This window comes from Vigna umbellata, chromosome 8, assembly GCF_029865625.1.
Source record: "Vigna umbellata cultivar VRB3 chromosome 8, Vumbellata_1.0, whole genome shotgun sequence".
Taxonomy (NCBI): domain Eukaryota; kingdom Viridiplantae; phylum Streptophyta; class Magnoliopsida; order Fabales; family Fabaceae; genus Vigna; species Vigna umbellata.
In genome coordinates, this window is record NC_142172.1 from 17,581,567 (window position 1) to 17,602,057 (window position 20,491).

Here is a 20,491-nt window from a genome sequence, read left to right on the forward strand (position 1 = left end):
AGGGTGAAATAAGCAACCTGTAAATGTTGAGGATTGAGATAACTCTGAAGCAGTGGCGACCAACATTGAATGTGTGATGAGAAACTATGAGCCACAACTTCTATGGACGCCAAAGTCTAACAACAATGCGTGAAATTTGCACACTGCCCTTAATAATTGTAACATACTAAACACGATACATGTTTCTATTTCGAAGACAACACCATATAACTTGTCTATGATTTGGCCCCATTATTCCAGTCTCATATCTCTCCTGAATCAATAATTCATCTATCAAGTGGTTTCTCCGATAGCCTTTTATCTCTATATATAATTCATGGCTGCACACCTTTAGAACCAACACAGATCATTCACATCCTAAAGCATTCAAAATTCAAAAACTTAGCTTTAAGAATTTCTCAAAACCCTTTTGTTCTCGAATTTCTCACACGGTTAATACAACAATGGGCTTTCGTTTACCCGGTATCAGAAGGACTTCATCTGGCAGAAATCAAGCATCTTCAAAAGTGTTGGATGCGCCAAAGGGATACCTTGCAGTCTATGTGGGAGAGAATATGAAACGATTTGTGATTCCTGTATCACACCTGAACCAACCTTTATTCCAAGACTTGTTGAGTCAAGCTGAGGAAGAATTTGGATATGATCATCCCATGGGTGGCCTCACAATTCCTTGCAGCGAATATGTCTTCCAACATATTACTTCTTGTTTGAATGGACAATAGATCTCATTTTTTGAGGCTGACATAGATTAGTAGTAACACTTTTGTAAAATAGGAATATTCTCATCTTGTAAAGTTGTCTCTTGAGAATTTGAGAAATGAAATATCATCGGATCGGCAAAATCAGAGTCTGTAATTTTTTTCTTCAATGAGAATGAACTCGACTGCTCAACCATCTCCTTTTGAGTTTTTGCTTATTAGTTAGTGTTCCAGTTTTCTAAAGAAAGAATCTGGAGGAAGGAAAGTTAATGCTAGAAACTATAGAATTGTGATGCTAATTTATTTTAGGTCACTAATTTAAGGCAGGTCTGATATCATCATGCTTGCAAGAAGTTACTTTTTCCATTCATGAAGGATCCAAGTGATATCCATCTAGGTGAAGCAAGAAGGGTGTTAAGAGGTACTTTGAGCTATGGAATAAATTATGTCAAGAAGACTGAAGCAATGTATGTTGGCATTTGTGATAGTGATTGGGCTAGATGCATGAATAGTATGAAAAACACTTCACATATATTCTTTCACACGGCTTAGGTATATTTTCACGTCTGCAAAAAGCAGCAAGTTGTATCTCATACTTCTAGAATAGTTGGATATATTTCAACTAGCTTGGCAACCCAACAAGCAATTGCAATTAATTGAAGAGAATACTTGAAGATTTTGGTGAAAATAAGATGTTCTAACTATTGGCTGTGATGACAAAACAGCCATTGCTATGGGCAAGCAACCAATTTACAGTGGATGGAAGAACAAAACACATAACAGTCAAACATCTTTTAATCATGAAATAGTTAAAGAAGATGTAAAATTGGAGTTTTTCAAGTCCAATGATCAACTTGCTGATATTTTCATAAATACTCAGTGGAGTTTGAGTGTTTATTAAATAGCTTTTAAGAGTATTTAGTAGTACTTATGTAATTCTTATTAAACTTATAGCATTCTAACAGTTACTTCTCAATATTTAAAATGTTTTGAATGTAGTAGAGAAAGTTAGAAAAAAAAAATCAAAAGAGAAAACAATTTAACCCCAAAATATATTCCTCCTTTTAAATTTTCTACACAATTTGCAGTACCTCTACTTCCTCAGTGTCATCCCTTTCTCCTGCTCTGTCTCCATTCACAGAACCTTTACTTCCTTCAGAACCTCTTTCCAAATTTTTTATTCTTCGCATCAATTCCTTCTTCATGTCACTAAGCCTCTGGAAATTGGCTCGAGTTTCCTCTCTTGACTCTTCAATTGCACGAACATTTTCCATCACAAGTCTCTCCATTACACTCATGTGGCTCTCTATATCTCACCGTATCTTTGATCCGTAACGTCGGACTAATTATTAAGTTTCTTGGTGCCAAGAAACCTAGATACTATCTCACAATAAATAATCACAAAAGATTTATGAATCCTCTCACAGTGAGGAGAAAATATAAACACTCAACAACCATCAAAATACACACCCACTTCCTTAAAAGATATAAGCAAAACATAACTAACAATTACTAATAATGGAAACTGTCAACCACTAAAGCATCTACAGAGTATAAAAGAGATACAAGAAAGGAGAAAAATTGTCTGGTCTGAACATGATAATGTTGTATATATTAGAATTCGTTGAGATCTGGCAAAAGCAATAAAAAGTGTTTATGAAAAATGTCTAGTCCTAACATCTTCATTCTTATCAGAATTTCCAGCTTTTCTAGGATTATACAGGGATGGAAAATATTCATAAAAAAGAATGTTCCTTCTGTACAAATTTGCCTCAAGTAATCTATCCTAGTTTCTATCATAGCTTGATTTACAGCAGCTCATTCAGGCGAGAAGTGATGGTTAGAAACTCATCCTCCTTGCATGGAATTGTGAGGCCACCCGTCGGATGATCATATCCAAATTCTTCTTGAGCTTGGCATAGTAAATGTTGAAATGAAGGTTGGTTCAAGAATGATATTGGAATCACAAAGCGTCTCATGTTAACTCCAACATAGACTGCAAGATAGCCTTTTGGGACTTCAACTCCCTTGCGAGTTGCTTTGGATGCTGAAAACGATCCCTGTCTACCAATACCTGGGATGCGGAAACCCATTGTTTTATTGCTCTCACAAACAAAAAGTATGTTGTGTGATGTCAACTCGCTGTGAGGATGAAACTTTGGAATTATGCTGCTTCAGAATGCAAATGACTTCGGTTGCTTGATGATTCAAAACAATAGTGTATATATAGTCCCTAATGAGAACTCTGAATGATTTTTGGCAAGGCCATGATGGGGTCCAAGGAGGAACAGAGATCACATGGTATTGTCTTAGAGACCTCATTCATGGATTAATGAGAATGCATGCCATACCCCACATTCTACCTTCTAAGAAAGTGACAATGCACATTAAGTTAGATGCATCATCAAAGCTGAAACCTAATTCTTGTTCACTCATTGATAGACATGTAGTAGACATACTGCAGACATCTCACATGTATATTTAAATAAGACTATTATGCTGTTGATATATGCAGCTTTCATGTACCAACTAATACAAGGGTGAAATAAGCAACCTGTAAATGTTGAGGATTGAGATAACTCTGAAACAATGACGACCAACAATGAATGTGTGATGAGACGATATGAGCCACAGAGGTGTAATATACTAAACACGATACATCTTTCTATTCTGGAGACACATGTAATAATTTGAAGACAGCACCATATAACTTGTCTATGATTTGGTCCCATTATTCCAGTCTCATATCTCTCCTGAATCAATAATTCATCTATCAAGTGGTTTCTCCGATAGCCTTTTATCTCTATATATAATTCATGGCTGCACACCTTTAGAACCAACGCAGATCATTCACATCCTAAAGCATTCAAAATTCAAAAACTTAGTTTCAAGAATTTCTCAAAACCCTTTTGTTCTCGAATTTCTCACACGGTTAATACAACAATGGGCTTTCGTTTACCCGGTATCAGAAGGACTTCATCTGGGAGAAATCAATCATCTTCAAAAGTGTTGGATGCGCCAAAGGGATACCTTGCAGTCTATGTCGGAGAGAATATGAAACGGTTTGTGATTCCTGTATCACACCTGAACCAACCGCTATTCCAAGACTTGTTGAGTCAAGCTGAGGAAGAGTTTGGATATGATCATCCCATGGGTGGCCTCACAATTCCTTGCAGCGAACATGTCTTCCAACATATTACTTCTTGTTTGAATGGACAATAAATCTCAATTTTTGAGGCTGACATAGATTAGTAGTAGCATTTTTGTACAATAGGAATATTCTCATCTTGTAAAGTTGTCTCTTTCCTGTGAATTTGGGAAATGAAAGACCATCCAGTTGACAATTATTTTTTTCTACAATGAGAATGAATTCAACTGCTAAGGCATCTCGGTTTAGTTTTTTATTTATTAGTTACAATGTTTCATTCAGTGCATTAAATACTAGACTTTGTTTTAAAACTATAGAAAGTAGCAACAAAACACTTGATTCTAAACAAGGGTAGAACAGAGTGTCTTTCTAGGATCAAAGAGAAAGATAAATTTATTTGGGACAAAATTAAAGTAGATTATATTAACAAGTACACATTCAAAATTAAAAATTTTAGATACCACGCCAGAAATCAGAATTGAAGCACATTCTCTGCTACCAAATTGTGGAAGATATCTGTTGGATTCCTCTACTGGACATACATGAAAGAATCCGTACCTAAACTGGAAGATATGGATATGAAAAGTCTGGAGCCGTGAATCCACCTGCAAACTATACAAATTGGCCAAAGCCCAACCAAGAGATCATATGCAATCACATACACCAAATCAAACTACCGAAACTTTGGGCTTATGTTCTTTCTCGGCTTAATAGACATACTAAAGAACACGGTTCAACAAGGTCCTTTAAGCCTCTTCATTCTGAAAAAGCCAAGCCTACGTCTATTGGACAATATTCACGTATCATAACTTGATATTATGATTACTATTTATAATGAGATATCATTATGTTGTTATCAACATTATTATATAAGAGCTAAGTATTATTTTAATGAGAACATAGATTCACGACTCGTGTTTACCCTATAAATACAACTAATATTCTCCAAAGAATACTCAACTTAATAATTACTCATACTCAATACTATATTCATAAAAGATCCAAACTCTTTTAGTGACTTAAGCATTAGAGAGTCTATTGCAGGTGGATCTTTCCCTCTGAGCAACAAGGAATTCCATTGTGATATTCAAGCCACGATTAGGATCTTGCCACCTGTTCGTAAATCCACGCTCAAGATCCTGATAAGATCATGTAGTACTTATGTAATTCTTATTAACTAACCGTTACTTCTCAATATTTAAAATGTTTTGAATGTAGTAGAGAGAGAAAAAAATAATAATCAAAAGAGAAAACATTTTAGCCCCAAAAGATATTGCTCCTTTTAAATTTTCTACACAATTTGCAGTAGCTGTATTTCAGTAAAACTTAGTTCCTTAAGTGTTTCAAAATCAGCATTGCCTCTGGAATATCATAAACAGATTCCAAGGCCATTGAGTTGCTTTGGCAGCAGAAAATGATGTCTGTCTCATAATACATGGTATTGTTTTAGAAACATCTTTTATGAATGACTAGGAGTGCAGACATTAAACACATTATTGGAGGTGAAAGCTAGTTCTTGCTCATTTATTGTGATCTAGCTACATCATTGACAGGCAAGAGCAGACATGCCTAAGACATCGTCACATGTTTCTTTAAATACGACTATAATGTTGATATACATCTACCACATTCCAACTAATATCAGGGTTACATAAGCATCTAGTAAATGTTGAGCCTTGAGAAGAGCTACTTGATTGCTCCAAAACAGTAGAGGTAAGAAGAGAACTCACATTGAGTGCATGACCATAAGGTACTCTGGACCACCTTTTTTGTGTACGTGCCAGATTCTAAGCAACAGAACATGAAATTAGAAAAAATGAAGTTTCCCTCCCCCACCACCTTCAATAAGTGACATGTTCCCATTAGACTTTTCTTTCCATAAATACATGTAACAGTGATTATCAAGATAAGTTCTTGTAGACAACACCATATACCATGTCTTTCATCTGGCCCCACTGCTCCAACCCATAATCCTTCTTTAACCAATAATCTATGCATCAGCAAGTTTCGTATCCTTTTATCTATATATATATGCATGGCTTCAAGCATATAGGCCAACCCAAAGCATTCAAAATTACACAGCTTATATTCAAGAGTTCTCTAAAACTATTCTATTCTCAAGTCTGTAACAAAATCAATACAACAATGGGTTTTCGTTTACCAGGTAGCAAAAAAACATTATTTGCAGTCAGTCAAGCGTCTTCAAGAGCAGTGAATGCACCAAAAGGCTATCTTGCGGTGTATGTTGGAGAGAAAATGAAGCGGTTCATGATCCCTGTGTCATACTTGAACCAACCTTCCTTCCAAGACTTGTTGAGTCAAGCTGAAGAGGAGTTTGGATATGAGCACTTCATGGGTGGCCTCACAATTCCTTGCAGCGAAGATGTCTTCAACCGTATCACTTCTTGCTTGAATGGATGATAAATCTCACATTTCAGGAGATTGACTTAGAATAGAAGTGACATTTTTGTATACTAGGAATCTTCTCAACTTGTAAAGAACTCCCTTTATGAGGAAATAGGGAAAAGAAAATACTTAGATTGAAAAAATCATTGTTTTTTTTTTATATGCAATGAGAAAATTTTCATTTGATCAAGCATTTTCTCTGTGCTTCATGTTTATTAGTTATAATGTTTTCTTCTCCTTGTGTGGACACCGTTGATAGCAGCAAGAAAAAATAGCTAGACTTTACTTTTTTCAATTTATAATCAAGAACAGAACATGTTACGTACCTGAGTATGTAAACTAACCAAATACAACCTTTCACACTCTCTCACACGTAATAGAACAATAAACGAATAATAATGGATGAATGGATCTCTTTTATTGATGGTAATATCTGAATAAACAAGGGTAAACAATAATTGGGAGCATAACCTCCTTCAATTACTTTGAGAGCATAACCTCCCTCACAAGACAATAATGTCTGTTACAAAACTCAATAATCAAAAGCATGTCTTTAACTCTAGACTCTAACCTTATTTATATTAATTATTTCCCGCCAATCTCTTATTAAATATTCCTCTAGAATATATCTGCATTTAATATAAATATCATTATATTTAATATTTAATATAAATATCCCTATATTTAATATAAATATCTCTCCGTATATATATTATCCTAGCATATATCCTTAATTATAAATATTTTATATTGAATATTTTCCTAAATATATATTTATTTACTCTAATTAACTTATACTTTATTTATTTACTCTAATTAACTTATACTTTATTTATTTACTCTAATTAACTTATACTAAATATTCTCTCTGCTCATATACTTTCCAACCCATATTATTACCCCTACCTTAAATCGTAACATTACTCCCCGCTGTAAAACAACCTTGTCCCCAAGGTTGGATTGGGGAGCTTGATCTCATGCCTCCTCATCAATTCAAGTCTGGAGGTTTGGGTGGTGGAAATTCTTCGTCGTCCTCTGCATATATCAGGACTCTCAAACTCTTGTCTGGACAACGGTGAGCAAGACCGAACCGCTCGCCGCATCTAAAGCACCTTCCTTCTTTCCTATGTTTTTCATATTCCTCATAAGGTAGATCCCTCACGTTTCTTTCCTTTCGTTCGGTCCCCACATTCTCCGTGATGTCCGCTCGGCTCTCCACGGCAGTTACTGTTCGGCCTTGGTTCGGGCGACTGAGCTCTAGTCGCGTATCCACCCCGTTCGATTTTTCTCCAGATTGATTCTCGAACACACTTCCGCTCCCAGCCTTCACGCCCCCTTGGAACTCTTCCACGTCCTTTGCCAGTCTCATAACGTCCATCAACTCCCGCGGATCAAGTAATCTGAGTTGATTACGGATCCCCTCCTGCAATCCAACCATAAAGTACCCCATCAGCTGTGCGTCGGACATTGTTTCCGTATGGCCGACCAAGACTTCAAATTCTTAGATGTATTCTTCCACGGTTCCTGATTGTTTACAGGCTGCCAGTCTCTTGAAGACGGTTCCCCGGTTTCTTCCTCCAAAACGGATCACCATTGACTCCTTTAATCCTGCCCACGAACGGTTCCTGGCCTTCTCCCTCCAAAATCTGAACCAGTGTCCCGCGATTCCCTCCATGCTGATATAGGCTAGGCGCAACTTTTCTTCCTCCGACACTCCTTGTAGCTCAAAGAATTTGTCCGCTCTGTTGATCCAATTCAAAGGATCGCTTCCTTCGAAGATGGGTAAGTCTACCCTTCTCCTCCAATACGGTTGCTCCTCTCGGTGTCCATGTTAAACTTTTGGCAAGCGTACCAATAGTCAACTGTAGTATAATGATTTTTTAAGTAAGAGTGTCGAACCCACGAGGAACAGTTTCGATTAAATAGATAAATTGTTATCTCAAACAGTATATATACAAGGATGTTCAATTTGATTCATGATGGATGTTGATAAATAAAACTGCGTTGCGTGAAAGTAAAATAATAACAACAAATAACTTAACAAAGGTTAATATGAGAAGTTGGGATTGAATTCATCTATCTTACTCGTCTGCAATCTGGATGAATACAAACATATAGCAACTGAAATTACCAATATTGATGCAACACACAAAAGTCATTTATATCGATTCCTCGCATATAAAATTCATAAGATCAGTTCCTTGAATATTGATTCCTCACATATCCAACAAACTGTCCAGCATTATATTCAAGTGTTATAAGCAATTGATAAACTGAAATCTATCCCTAGCATCACAGAATATCAAGTATTCTTGCTCAAATCAGGGTTTTAGAAATACTTCCCAGTCAAGTCTAAAATCCACATTCATGAAACTATTGATCAGGTAGAGTCAAGCATTAAGAGTAGAACAAAAATACCAATGTTGAATAAAAACAGAAATGCTATATATAAATATCACCAGATTACATCCGAGTTCGAATCGATTACATTCAATCCCAAGAGAAGAGATCAGCCACTCATGGTAGCCATTGACATTCTAAGAGATGAAGAAGAAGGTCCTAAAGCTAAAATGGAAGAAAAACTCTTTGGGTACTCTTTCTCCGTAGCTCTCCGTTCTCCCTCTTTCTTTCTGCTTCGTAAGTATATAAACTGCCCGAATTCTCGCTTAAGCTAAATTATTCTCGCTTAAGCGAGAAGAAACTTCTTGGAGAAGATAATCATTCTCGCTTAAGCTAAAATATTCTCGCTTAAGCGAGAATGACTTTTAAGGTAATGGCTTCCTGGACAATTCTAGCTTAAGCGAAACCATTCTAGCTTGGGCGAAATATTGCAGAATTTGCTCTTCTCTCTTAGTTTACCTGAAATGTATACAAACTAGGGATCAAATGATTTCCTTTTACTCAATAACTCAGAAACATGTGATTACATTTCATCTTTCTTAGATTGGGGAAAATTGATACAAATGTACTCAATTCAAAACATAAGTGCTCAAATTCCATATGAAAATTAACTACTTTTTTGCACTTATCAACTCCCCCCAACCTAGCATCTTGCTTGTCCTCAAGCAAAGTAATAAAATCCCAACAGCTTTTCAAAACTCAAACTTTGAAATTGGTTATTTGAGAAATCGATTTCATTATCCTTACAAAACAACTTCTGCATTCCAAACTACAGATTCAAAATGGTGAATCCAATTAGCAAATAAAAGCAGGATAAAAGTGCAATAAATTTTTCAAGACAATCAATTGTAAGAGCCATTGTTTCTAACCAAGGAAATTCTCTCTTAAATCTTACAAGGATGTGTTTCTCTCATTTTCCACTGAAATTGAACAAGTTAAAATTGCCAGTCATTTTCAATCAAACCACACACACAATCAGCATGAATCTCAAGGTCTTTCAAGGGTTGTAATGAGGCTGGGTTTCCAAGAATTATGGTTTTTCAAGATAACAAAAGCACAACTTTAGAAAAGAGAGCATAACTACACTTTAAACTCACTTCCAATTCTACTCTCAATTCATCCCATCTCATAATTCAAAACCCAATGTTTCTTTTTCATTCATTATTCACTCCTTTTTTTTTTTGTTTTTTCTTTTTTTTTGTTTTTGTTTTTGTTGTTGTTTTTTTTTTTTTTTTTTTGAATATATATATATATATATATATATATATATATATATATATATATATATATTTCTATAAAGGAGTGAATTATAGTACAAATTTCTCAGCCCCTTTCTTTTCTAAGTACAATTCCACCAACCAATTCCCATTTTAAAGTTGAATAAAATGCACCTATGCTCTCTATCCCTAAAGTGTGCAAAGGGAGGGAATATTAATTAAAGTTAAGGTTAAGGTGTATAATTCAAAACAATTAGGCTCAAATGGGCTGTCACAAAAGGATAATTATTCCTAGGTTGGATGTTTGGCACTAATTGAGTTATTTACATTCAACAAAACTGCCTTGATCATTTCCATGCTTCAGGTGTGATGTTATCCAAATGAAAACTCAAGCAATATCAACTTGACAACAAACAGTGGAAACTCTCAAACTGTTTAAGGATTCACACAGTCACTAGGTTTTGTGTTTGGTTTCTTTCCTTGGTATATCACTTGTTGTTACAATTGATTATCTTAACCACTTATCCAGCACTGATATCCTAATCCCATTTAACTATGGATTCAACCAAAAATTTTTTTTTTTTTTTTTTCAGGACACTTTTTGAAACTTGATTTCTCTTTAACCAATTTCCTCAAGAAAGATTTTCTTATAATTCCCAAAAAATTCATTTTAGCTGTGTATGTGTTCTGTGCAATATTAAGCAAAAGAAAAGTAAGCAAAAGGTAAGTGAAACTGTACATTCTAACCAAGACAACTAAAGCATAATATTACTAAAATAAAAGTTCTGCAGTGAAACAAAACAACCGTATTTCATTGAGTTCTGGAGGTTGGAATAGTTCTGTGTGCCAATCTCCCCTCATAACTCTATCAAAATCAGTTTGAAACTCCTCCTCTTGAAGGTCCACTCTGACTTCCTCTTCCCCCACAGCAAGGTCATCTCTACCTGCAACTCCTGATGGCCCCTCACCTGGTGTGAATCCAGCTGCAAAAGTGCTGCTAGGCCCAGTTGGTCTGCCTCCCCCTGAAAAAATTGGACTGTCCCCAGGCCACTGCAAGTATGCTAAGAATTCTGGTGGAGTCATGCCTGGATACGGTCCTCGAACATTGTTATAGAGGTACTCATGAAGGTGGAGTTGTCCTCTATGAATGGAAATATTCTGCTGGCAAGTGTGCTCCATTTGCAACCTCAAATACCTCATTTGCTCAAGTAAGTCATCATGTATGTTGAGTTGAGGTTGTTGTTCAGGACATGGTGTTTGTTCTGCAGCTGCAGGTTGTTCCAACTGTTGCACAATTTCTGCGGGGTTGGTACAAAATTTCTCAATAAATCTCTTGGTAATGGTAGGTCTTATCTTAACACTTAAGTCTACCTCCACCCCTTGTGCTTGGCAAAGAGCTGTGATTAAAGCTGGAAATCCTAAAGCACCTTTGCTCTTCTCATTGTTTTTGTTGACTTCATACCGCACAAATTTATGGATTTCCTCAGAGATAATGGTGGCCACATCCACAGTGAAATCCTCTCTCATTATATAAAAAAGAAGATGGCATCTTGGCACATTCAAGTCAGACACATGGCCAATGGGTACAATATTTGAGAGTAAGAAAGTCATCCAAACTTGAGCCAAAGTCTTCATATCTGTTCGAAGTATTCTGCGAGGATCGCCAGAGGATCCAAGCCGATAGGACCTGTTAGAAATGCAAATCAAGTTGGCAACTTCTTCTTCATCAAAAGCTTCTTGACTTCTTCTCCTTCTTGTATAATCACACAATTGACCTTCTGCTAGTGGCAACGGATGGCCCAGGAATTCACTAATTGAGGCTCGGTCATAAGTAACCCATCGACCTCTAACCTTGGACCGCTTGTCTCCCAGACCATCTAAAGGATAAGCATTCGCATAAAATTCTCTGACAATTTCAGGATCAAACTTAGGCAAAGGATCAGCTAATCTCATCCAATTTCTTCTCAAAAGGCCATTTAAGAAGGGATCATATTCCTCTGGAAGCAAAGCCACTTTTCTCTCTGTGATGAAGTACCAATGTTTTATCTCTTCATACCTCTCCTGTCTTTTAGGATCTCTGAACAAATTTCTGATTGGTCTTTCAGGAGAGGGACTGGTTCTTCTCCTCTTTCCTTTGTGGGATCTAGTAGGGGGAGGTCTAGCAGTTGTCTTTGTTCTAGCCATTGTCCTGCAAAGATCAAAATAACCCACTACATGTATCCCAAGTTAGTTGCTGATATTGAAGTAGCCATTTCTAAATATCCAAGTCATGACATGTACAACATCAATTTGTGTGCATTTCGTCAACTAAGTTAAGCATTTCATCAAACAGTTCATGTGCATCTTCAAAATCAATTTTGCATGAATTAATTTGTGCACAAACAACCTACATTGTTCAGTTATACCAAAAACTCACATTTAAACACTCACAATAGTTCATGGACAACAACAACCCGCATGGGTAGTAACCTAGGGTTCCACAAAAACATAAAGAGCAAAAACCCCAAATTTGTTCGGTGAAAATGGGAGATGAGGAAGTAGAGCTTACCTTCAAGGGAGATTAGCAAAGGGAGGAAGAGATTGGTGAGTGAAATGTGTGCTACTGGATCAAGAACTCGGGCCCTAAATCTTTAGGAGAGAAAGCACGGTTGTGAAAAGAAGAAAGTTATGAACAACTCTTCCTTTTTCTGGGTTTTAACAAAAGGTTACGTGTTCTCGCTTAAGCTAAAATTTTTTCGCTTAAGCTAAAACGACAGGTTCAGTTTTTAAAAGATCTCGCCCAGGCGAGCCAAGTTTCGCCAAAGCGAAAAGAAACTCCAGTGGCCCATCCTTATTTGCAGGGCGCTTTCGCTTAGGCGAGTATGGTTTCGCACAAGCGAAATTGTTCCAGAGGGCATTCCAAGTTATAGCCGAATTCTCGCCCAAGCGACTTGATTTAGCTCAAGCGAAAATGTTCCAGTGAGTACTGGAATTTGATTTTCCATTTTCGCCTAGGCGGCTGATTTTTAGCTTAAGCGAGATGGTTCCAGTGAGCACCCCAAGTGTTAGCCGAATTCTCGCCCAGGCGACTTGATTAAGCTCAAGCGAAAATGTTCCAATGAGTACTGGAATTTGATTTTTCATTTTCGCCTAGGCGGCTGACTTTTAGCTTAAGCGAGATGGTTCCAGTGAGCACCCCAAGTGTTAGCCTCAATCTAGCCCAGACGAAGCAGATTTCGCTCACGCGAGAAAGCTCCAGTGCTCAACTTAAGTTGCAGGACATTTTTAGCTTAAGCGAAAAATTTTAGCTTAAGCTAAAATATCAGCAAAACTTGTTCTTCAGTTTCCTGCATATTTAGCCCAGGCGAAAAATGTTTAGCTTAAGCGAAAATAGTGCAGTATTTTTCCTTTTGAAAAATTTTCAACTTGTACTCCCCTCAATCAAGATGAACTCAATCCAATTATTCCAGAGACACAATTCAATCTATTCCTCAACCAATTATCTTCCATCCCTAAAAGTTTTACATCATCAAATGCAAAATCAAACTTTTAAGTGCAACTTTCACAATTTGGCCAAAACAAGGTAATTTTTAACATTCAATGAACTCAACTTTGGCACCAGAACTTATTCTCATGCATGACACAAACATTTTGGTCAAAAAAAAAAAAAAACAACACTAGCATGCATGGGTTGCCCTATTGAGACATTTAAATGTTAAAACTTACCCTTTTCATGCAAACACAATATATACACAACACAACTAACAAACAAGATGAATTTGAAATGCGAAGACATAATTAAACAATGGGTTGCCTCCCAAGAAGCGCTTGTTTAACGTCACGAGCCTGACGCCTGTATCATTATGGTTCGTCCAATTGGATGATTGTGGCAAGTGTGTCAACCTCACCACCAAAGTAGGGCTTCAATCTTTGTCCATTCACAACCCAACTTCTTTTAGATTCTGGATCCTCTAACTCAATAGCTCCATAAGGTTTGACAACCTTGACAAGAAATGGTCCTGACCATTTTGATTTGAGTTTTCCAGGAAATAACCTTAACCTGGAATTGAACAGTAACACTGATTGGCCTGGATAAAATTCTCTCTTTAAAATTTTCTTGTCATGATAAGCCTTCATCCTTTCCTTGTAGAGCTTAGAGGATTCATAAGCATTGTGTCTCATTTCTTCCAATTCCTGCAGTTGTAATCTTCTTTTCTCTCCTGCTGCCTTTGAGTCAAAATTTAGAAATTTCAGTGCCCAAAATGCCTTATGTTCCAACTCAACTGGTAAGTGACATGACTTCCCATATACCAACTGAAATGGGGATAAACCAGTAGGGGACTTATAAGCAGTTCTATACGCCCATAGTGCGTCATCCAACTTCATTGACCAATCCTTCCTGGAAGATGTCACTGTTTTCTCTAAGATACGCTTGATTTCCCTGTTTGACACCTCTGTTTGTCCATTGGTCTGTGGATGATAAGGTGATGCAATTTTATGTCGAACTCCATAATGCTCCAAACATTTCTGAAGTTGATCATTGCAAAAGTGTGAACCTCCATCACTTATCAACACTCTTGGGGTGCCAAACCTACAAAATATATTTCTTTTGAGAAATTTGATCACTGTTTTGGCATCAGCCTTAGAAGTTGCCAGTGCTTCAACCCATTTTGTCACATAATCAACTGCAACCAAAATATATTCATTGGAGAAAGAACATGGAAGTGGTCCTACAAAATCAATTCCCCAACAATCAAAAGCTTCTACTTCCAAAATAATATTCAGAGGCATTTCATGTCTTTTTGAGATTCCACCTGTTCTTTGACAACTATTGCACTGCTGAACATATTTGTATGCATCCTTGAACAAGGTTGGCCAATAAAAACCAGATTGGAGGATTTTTGCAGCTGTCCTCTCGCCATTAAAATGTCCACCATATGGGGAACTGTGACAATGCCACAAAATGTTTTTAGCTTCTTCATTGGATACACACCTTCTTAACAGTTGATCAGCTCCAATTTTGAATAAATGAGGATCATCCCACACATATTGTTGTGCATCTCTTAAGAATTTCTTCTTCTGGTGCCAATTAAAATCTTCAGGTATGACTCCTGCAGCTTTGAAATTGGCCATGTCAGCAAACCATGGCCTTTCTTGCACCATCATCAGTTTTTCATCAGGAAATTCCTCCTGCACTTCTGATTGAGTATTGGTCACCTCATGATTTACCAATCTGGAAAGATGATCAGCTACAAAATTTTCTTTTCCCTTTTTGTCCTTAATTACCAAATCAAATTCTTGCAACAATAAAATCCATCTAATCAGTCTTGGCTTTGAATCAGATTTGGTTAACAAGTACTTAATTGCAGCATGATCAGTATATATTGTAATAAATGAACCAATCAAATATGCTCTAAATTTTTCCAATGCATATACAATAGCTAACAATTCCTTTTCAGTTGTGGCATAATTGATTTGAGCTTCATTAAGGACTTTGCTAGCATAGTGTATAGCATGAAAAACTTTTGATTTTCTCTGTCCCAAAACAGCTCCTATGGCATAGTCACTAGCATCACACATTAATTCAAAGCCTAAATTCCAATCAGGAGCAATTATCACAGGAGCTGAAACTAACTTTTGTTTTAACAATTCAAACGCATGCAAGCATTCAGCATCAAATTTAAAAGGTGTATCCTTATTGAGTAGATTGCTAAGTGGTTTGGCAACTCTGGAGAAATCCTTGATGAATCTCCTGTAAAAGCCAGCATGGCCTAGAAAACTCCTAATACCCTTCACATTGGTTGGTGGGGGAAGTTTTTCTATGATCTCCACTTTGGCCCTATCCACTTCAATTCCCTTGGCAGAGATTTTGTGACCCAACACCACACCTTCAGTGACCATGAAATGACACTTTTCCCAATTCAATACCAAATTGGTATCAACACATCGTTTCAATATAGTATTCAAATTCTCCAAACATTGATCAAATGAAGCACCGAATACGGAAAAGTCATCCATAAAAACTTCTATATTTTTCTCTATCAAGTCAGAGAAAATTGCAAGCATGCACCGTTGAAAGGTTGCTGGTGCGTTACATAATCCGAATGGCATTTTCCTGTAAGCAAACACACCAAAAGGACAAGTAAAAGCAGTTTTTTCCTGATCTTCTGGATCTACAGCTATCTGATTGTAACCGGAATATCCATCAAGAAAACAATAAAAAGCTTGTCCTGCCAACCTTTCTAACATTTGATCCATGAAAGGTAAAGGAAAATGATCCTTCCTAGTGGCTTGATTTAATTTCCTATAGTCTATGCACATTCTCCAGCCTGTGACTGTTCTAGTGGGGATTAATTCATTTTTATCATTGCAAACCACAGTCATACCTCCCTTTTTTGGAACTACCTGGACCGGACTGACCCAGGCACTGTCAGAAATGGGATAGATCATACCTGCGTCAAGTAGCTTCATCACTTCTTTCTTTACCACCTCTTTCATGGTTGGATTCAATCGCCTTTGGGGTTGGGCTACAGGCTTAAAATCTTGCTCCATGTGAATTTTGTGCATACAATAGGATGGACTAATCCCTTTCAAATCAGATAAGGTCCAACCTATGGCATCTTCATTGGCTTTGAGAACTGAGATCAACTTCTCTTCTTCAGAAATCGTTAAGGCATTGCTAATCACCACTGGTTTGTTACCTCCGTCTGCAAGAAAAACATATTTTAAATGGGGAGGTAACACTTTCAATTCCAGCTTCTGACTTTCAGTTTTCTTTTCTTGCTGCAATTTTTCATATTGTATTTCATTCAATGCAAGCGCTTCTGTTGAAGTCAAGTGTATCAAATATTCATTAACTTTCTTCTCATCTTCTTCTTCCAACTCATCACAAGCACCGATTAAAGCTTTCTCCAATGGACTTGCTTTTACCAATTGCTTCCTGGCTGCTAGACAAATTTCATCTACCACATCCATTTTGAAACATTGTTGTTTATCATTAGGATGCTGAATTGCTTCAAAAACATTAAAGTTGACTTCATCATCCTGCACTCTGACCTTTAGTTTGCCATCATCAACATCAATAATGACCTTAGCAGTCTTCATAAAAGGTCTTCCCAGAATCAGAGGAACTTCAACATCCTCCTCAATATCCATTACCACAAAGTCAACTGGGAACATGAATTTATCAACTTTAACTAAGACATCCTCTGCCACTCCATAAGGATATTTTAGGGATCTGTCAGCTAATTGTAATGTCATCCGTGTAGGCCTTACTTCCAAATCTCCTATCCTTCTTAGCATGGACAAAGGCATCAAATTTATACTAGCACCCAAATCAAGTAAGGCTTTACCTACTGGCAATGTCCCAATTGTGACTGGAATGGTGAAACTTCCAGGGTCCTTGGATTTTTGGGGTAATGATTTTTGGATTATAGCACTGCAGCCTGCTTCAAGCTCCACTGTCTCTTCAGAAAATCTTCTTTTCTTTGTCAGGAGCTCCTTCATGAATTTTGCATAAGTTGGCATCTGCTCCATAGCTTCCACAAATGGAATATTAATCTGCAGTCGCTTGAAAATATCCATGAACCTAGCAAACTGCCTTTCCTTATCTCTTTTGGACGAATTTGGAGGGTAAGGTAGGTTCTTCAACTGCGGCACCTGTTTCTCACCTTTCTCCCTCTTTTTCTCCTCATTTCTTTTTATTTCTTCTTTTTCTTTTCTTTTATTTCCATACTCACTTTTATTTTTCTCTTCCTCTTCCTCACACTCATTTTTTTCTTTTTCATTTTCTTTTTCCTCCAAAACTTCCTCCTCCACAACAAGATTGTCTCCGATCCCTCTTCCCACAATTTTTCCACTCCTAGTAGTAATTGATTTACAATGCTCCTTGGGATTAGTTTGGGTGTTGGCTGAAAAATGACCTGCTTGTTGATCTGATAGTTGTTTAGCCAACTGTCCCACCTGTGTTTCAAGATTCCTGATTGAAGCTTCTGTATTTTTCTGATTATTCATAGAAGCTTGCATGAATTTTTCTAAAGTATCCTCTAATTTGGTTGTTCTTTCATACACAGAAGGATTTTGTTGTTGATGCTGATAAGGAGGTTGTCTATTTGAAGGACCAGCATCTTGTTTCCATCCAAAATTCTGACTTTGATTGTTTCTCCACCCCTGTGAAAAATTATTGTTGTTAGAGAAATTCCCTGATCTTCCTTGATTACTCACATATTGAACTTCTCCTTCTTGTGGGCTACTTTGATATGAACAATGACCATTGGGATGGTCACCTCCACAAAAGTTACATCTCATGGGTTGTTGACTAGGAGGAGATTGTACTGCTTTTAACTGCTCAGGTAAGTTAGCCATCTGTTTGGTTAATGCTTCCATCTGCTGAGTTAGAATTTTATTTTGAGCTAAAATTGCATCTGTAGTGCTGAGATCAAGAATTCCTTTCCGCTGAACTGTTTGTCTGTTATGTTGGGCTTGATGGTCTGTAGATGCTAGTGCCTCAATGATTCTTGTTGCTTGTTCTGCATCTACAGACATCATTGTTCCTCCAGCCGCTGCATCTAATATCATTTTGGTGTCTGGCCTCAGACCATTGCAGAAAATATTCAGTTGAGCAATATCTTCAAAACCATGATTGGGGCATCTCCTCAACAAAGAATTAAATCGTTCCCAAGCTTCACAGAATGGTTCATCTTGTCCTTGCCTAAAAGTAGAAATCTCAGCTTTTGCCTTAATGTAACGAGAAGGTGGAAAGAATCTGTTCAAGAATTTATCTTCTACATCACTCCACTTGTTCAGACTCTGGTTGGGATGTGATTTAAGCCATTCCTTTGCTCTACCTGTCAAAGAAAAAGGAAACAAACGCATATATACATGGTCAAGATCTCCTTCTTCAAACCCCATAGTTCCTACCAGTTCATAGAATGTAGAGAGATGAATGTATGGATCTTCATTATCCATTCCAGTGAATTGATGAGAACTGATTAGGCTAAGGAAAGCTGGCTTCATCTCCAAAGTTTTGGTGGTGGGCGGTATTACTATGCTAGAAAAATATCTTGGCCCTTGTTGCATAGCATAGTCTCCAAGTGTTCTTCTAGGTGGATTTGGTCCTTCTTCCGCCATGTTTTCTGTTTCCTGATGTGTGATGGAAGTATTGGAAGATTTTTCCTTTGTTTTTCCTTGCTTCTTCTTGTTTTTGCCTCTACTTCTTCGAGCGGTTTTTTCTATCTCTGGGTCAAATGCTAATTGATCTTTAGAAACCTGACCTCTTAAGAACATAAATTAAAACAGCTCAAGCAAGGATTAGTACAAATGAAAAAAAATAAAATAAACTATCTAATTAAGAAGAAAAAGAAAATATATTCACAAAGCTGGATGAGATAACTTTTTAAAATTCAAAAGAAACCATTCCCCGGCAGCGGCGCCAAAAATACTTGTTAAACTTTTGGCAAGCGTACCAATAGTCAACTGTAGTATAATGATTTTTTAAGTAAGAGTGTCGAACCCACGAGGAACAGTTTCGATTAAATAGATAAATTGTTATCTCAAACAGTATATATACAAGGATGTTCAATTTGATTCATGATGGATGTTGATAAATAAAACTGCGTTGCGTGAAAGTAAAATAATAACAACAAATAACTTAACAAAGGTTAATATGAGAAGTTGGGATTGAATTCATCTATCTTACTCGTCTGCAATCTGGATGAATACAAACATATAGCAACTGAAATTACCAATATTGATGCAACACACAAAAGTCATTTATATCGATTCCTCGCATATAAAATTCATAAGATCAGTTCCTTGAATATTGATTCCTCACATATCCAACAAACTGTCCAGCATTATATTCAAGTGTTATAAGCAATTGATAAACTGAAATCTATCCCTAGCATCACAGAATATCAAGTATTCTTGCTCAAATCAGGGTTTTAGAAATACTTCCCAGTCAAGTCTAAAATCCACATTCATGAAACTATTGATCAGGTAGAGTCAAGCATTAAGAGTAGAACAAAAATACCAATGTTGAATAAAAACAGAAATGCTATATATAAATATCACCAGATTACATCCGAGTTCGAATCGATTACATTCAATCCCAAGAGAAGAGATCAGCCACTCATGGTAGCCATTGACATTCTAAGAGATGAAGAAGAAGGTCCTAAAGCTAAAATGGAAGAAAAACTCTTTGGGTACTCTTTCTCCGTAGCTCTCCGTTCTCCCTCTTTCTTTCTGCTTCGTAAGTATATAAACTGCCCGAATTCTCGCTTAAGCTAAATTATTCTCGCTTAAGCGAGAAGAAACTTCTTGGAGAAGATAATCATTCTCGCTTAAGCTAAAATATTCTCGCTTAAGCGAGAATGACTTTTAAGGTAATGGCTTCCTGGACAATTCTAGCTTAAGCGAAACCATTCTAGCTTGGGCGAAATATTGCAGAATTTGCTCTTCTCTCTTAGTTTACCTGAAATGTATACAAACTAGGGATCAAATGATTTCCTTTTACTCAATAACTCAGAAACATGTGATTACATTTCATCTTTCTTAGATTGGGGAAAATTGATACAAATGTACTCAATTCAAAACATAAGTGCTCAAATTCCATATGAAAATTAACTACTTTTTTGCACTTATCA

General features: G+C 36.8%; 3 protein-coding genes, 1 non-coding gene and 2 pseudogenes across 4 annotated transcripts; 4 read left to right on the forward strand and 2 right to left on the reverse strand.

Annotated features, from left to right (window-relative positions):
* Window positions 1–120: 120 nt before the first annotated feature.
* Window positions 121–894, forward strand: LOC124833129 (indole-3-acetic acid-induced protein ARG7 pseudogene; annotated as a pseudogene).
* Window positions 895–2,279: 1,385 nt separating this feature from the next.
* On the reverse strand, window positions 2,280–2,933 carry LOC148194159 (auxin-induced protein X10A-like). Its single transcript, XM_088097784.1, has one exon. It carries the CDS (start codon window positions 2,789–2,791, stop codon window positions 2,507–2,509), a length of 285 nt encoding a protein of 94 aa, XP_087953910.1. The 5' UTR covers window positions 2,792–2,933; the 3' UTR covers window positions 2,280–2,506.
* A 388-nt stretch (window positions 2,934–3,321) lies between these two features.
* On the forward strand, window positions 3,322–4,100 carry LOC148194160 (indole-3-acetic acid-induced protein ARG7 pseudogene; annotated as a pseudogene).
* A 1,804-nt stretch (window positions 4,101–5,904) lies between these two features.
* On the forward strand, window positions 5,905–6,499 carry LOC148194161 (auxin-induced protein 15A-like). The gene has a single exon (XM_088096995.1). The coding sequence runs from the start codon at window positions 5,992–5,994 to the stop codon at window positions 6,265–6,267; it is 276 nt and encodes a 91-aa protein (XP_087953121.1). The 5' UTR covers window positions 5,905–5,991; the 3' UTR covers window positions 6,268–6,499.
* Window positions 6,500–13,709: 7,210 nt separating this feature from the next.
* Window positions 13,710–19,263, reverse strand: LOC148194162 (uncharacterized). Its single transcript, XM_088097131.1, has 2 exons — window positions 16,707–19,263; window positions 13,710–14,162 (listed from the first exon to the last, which is right to left on the reverse strand). The coding sequence occupies exons 1-2, from the start codon at window positions 19,131–19,133 to the stop codon at window positions 13,710–13,712; spliced, it is 2,880 nt and encodes a 959-aa protein (XP_087953257.1). The 5' UTR covers window positions 19,134–19,263.
* LOC124824312 (small nucleolar RNA R71) lies at window positions 18,481–18,586 on the forward strand. Its single transcript, XR_007027712.2, has one exon. It is a non-coding gene; the product is annotated as a small nucleolar RNA R71 (small nucleolar RNA).
* Window positions 19,264–20,491: the final 1,228 nt, after the last annotated feature.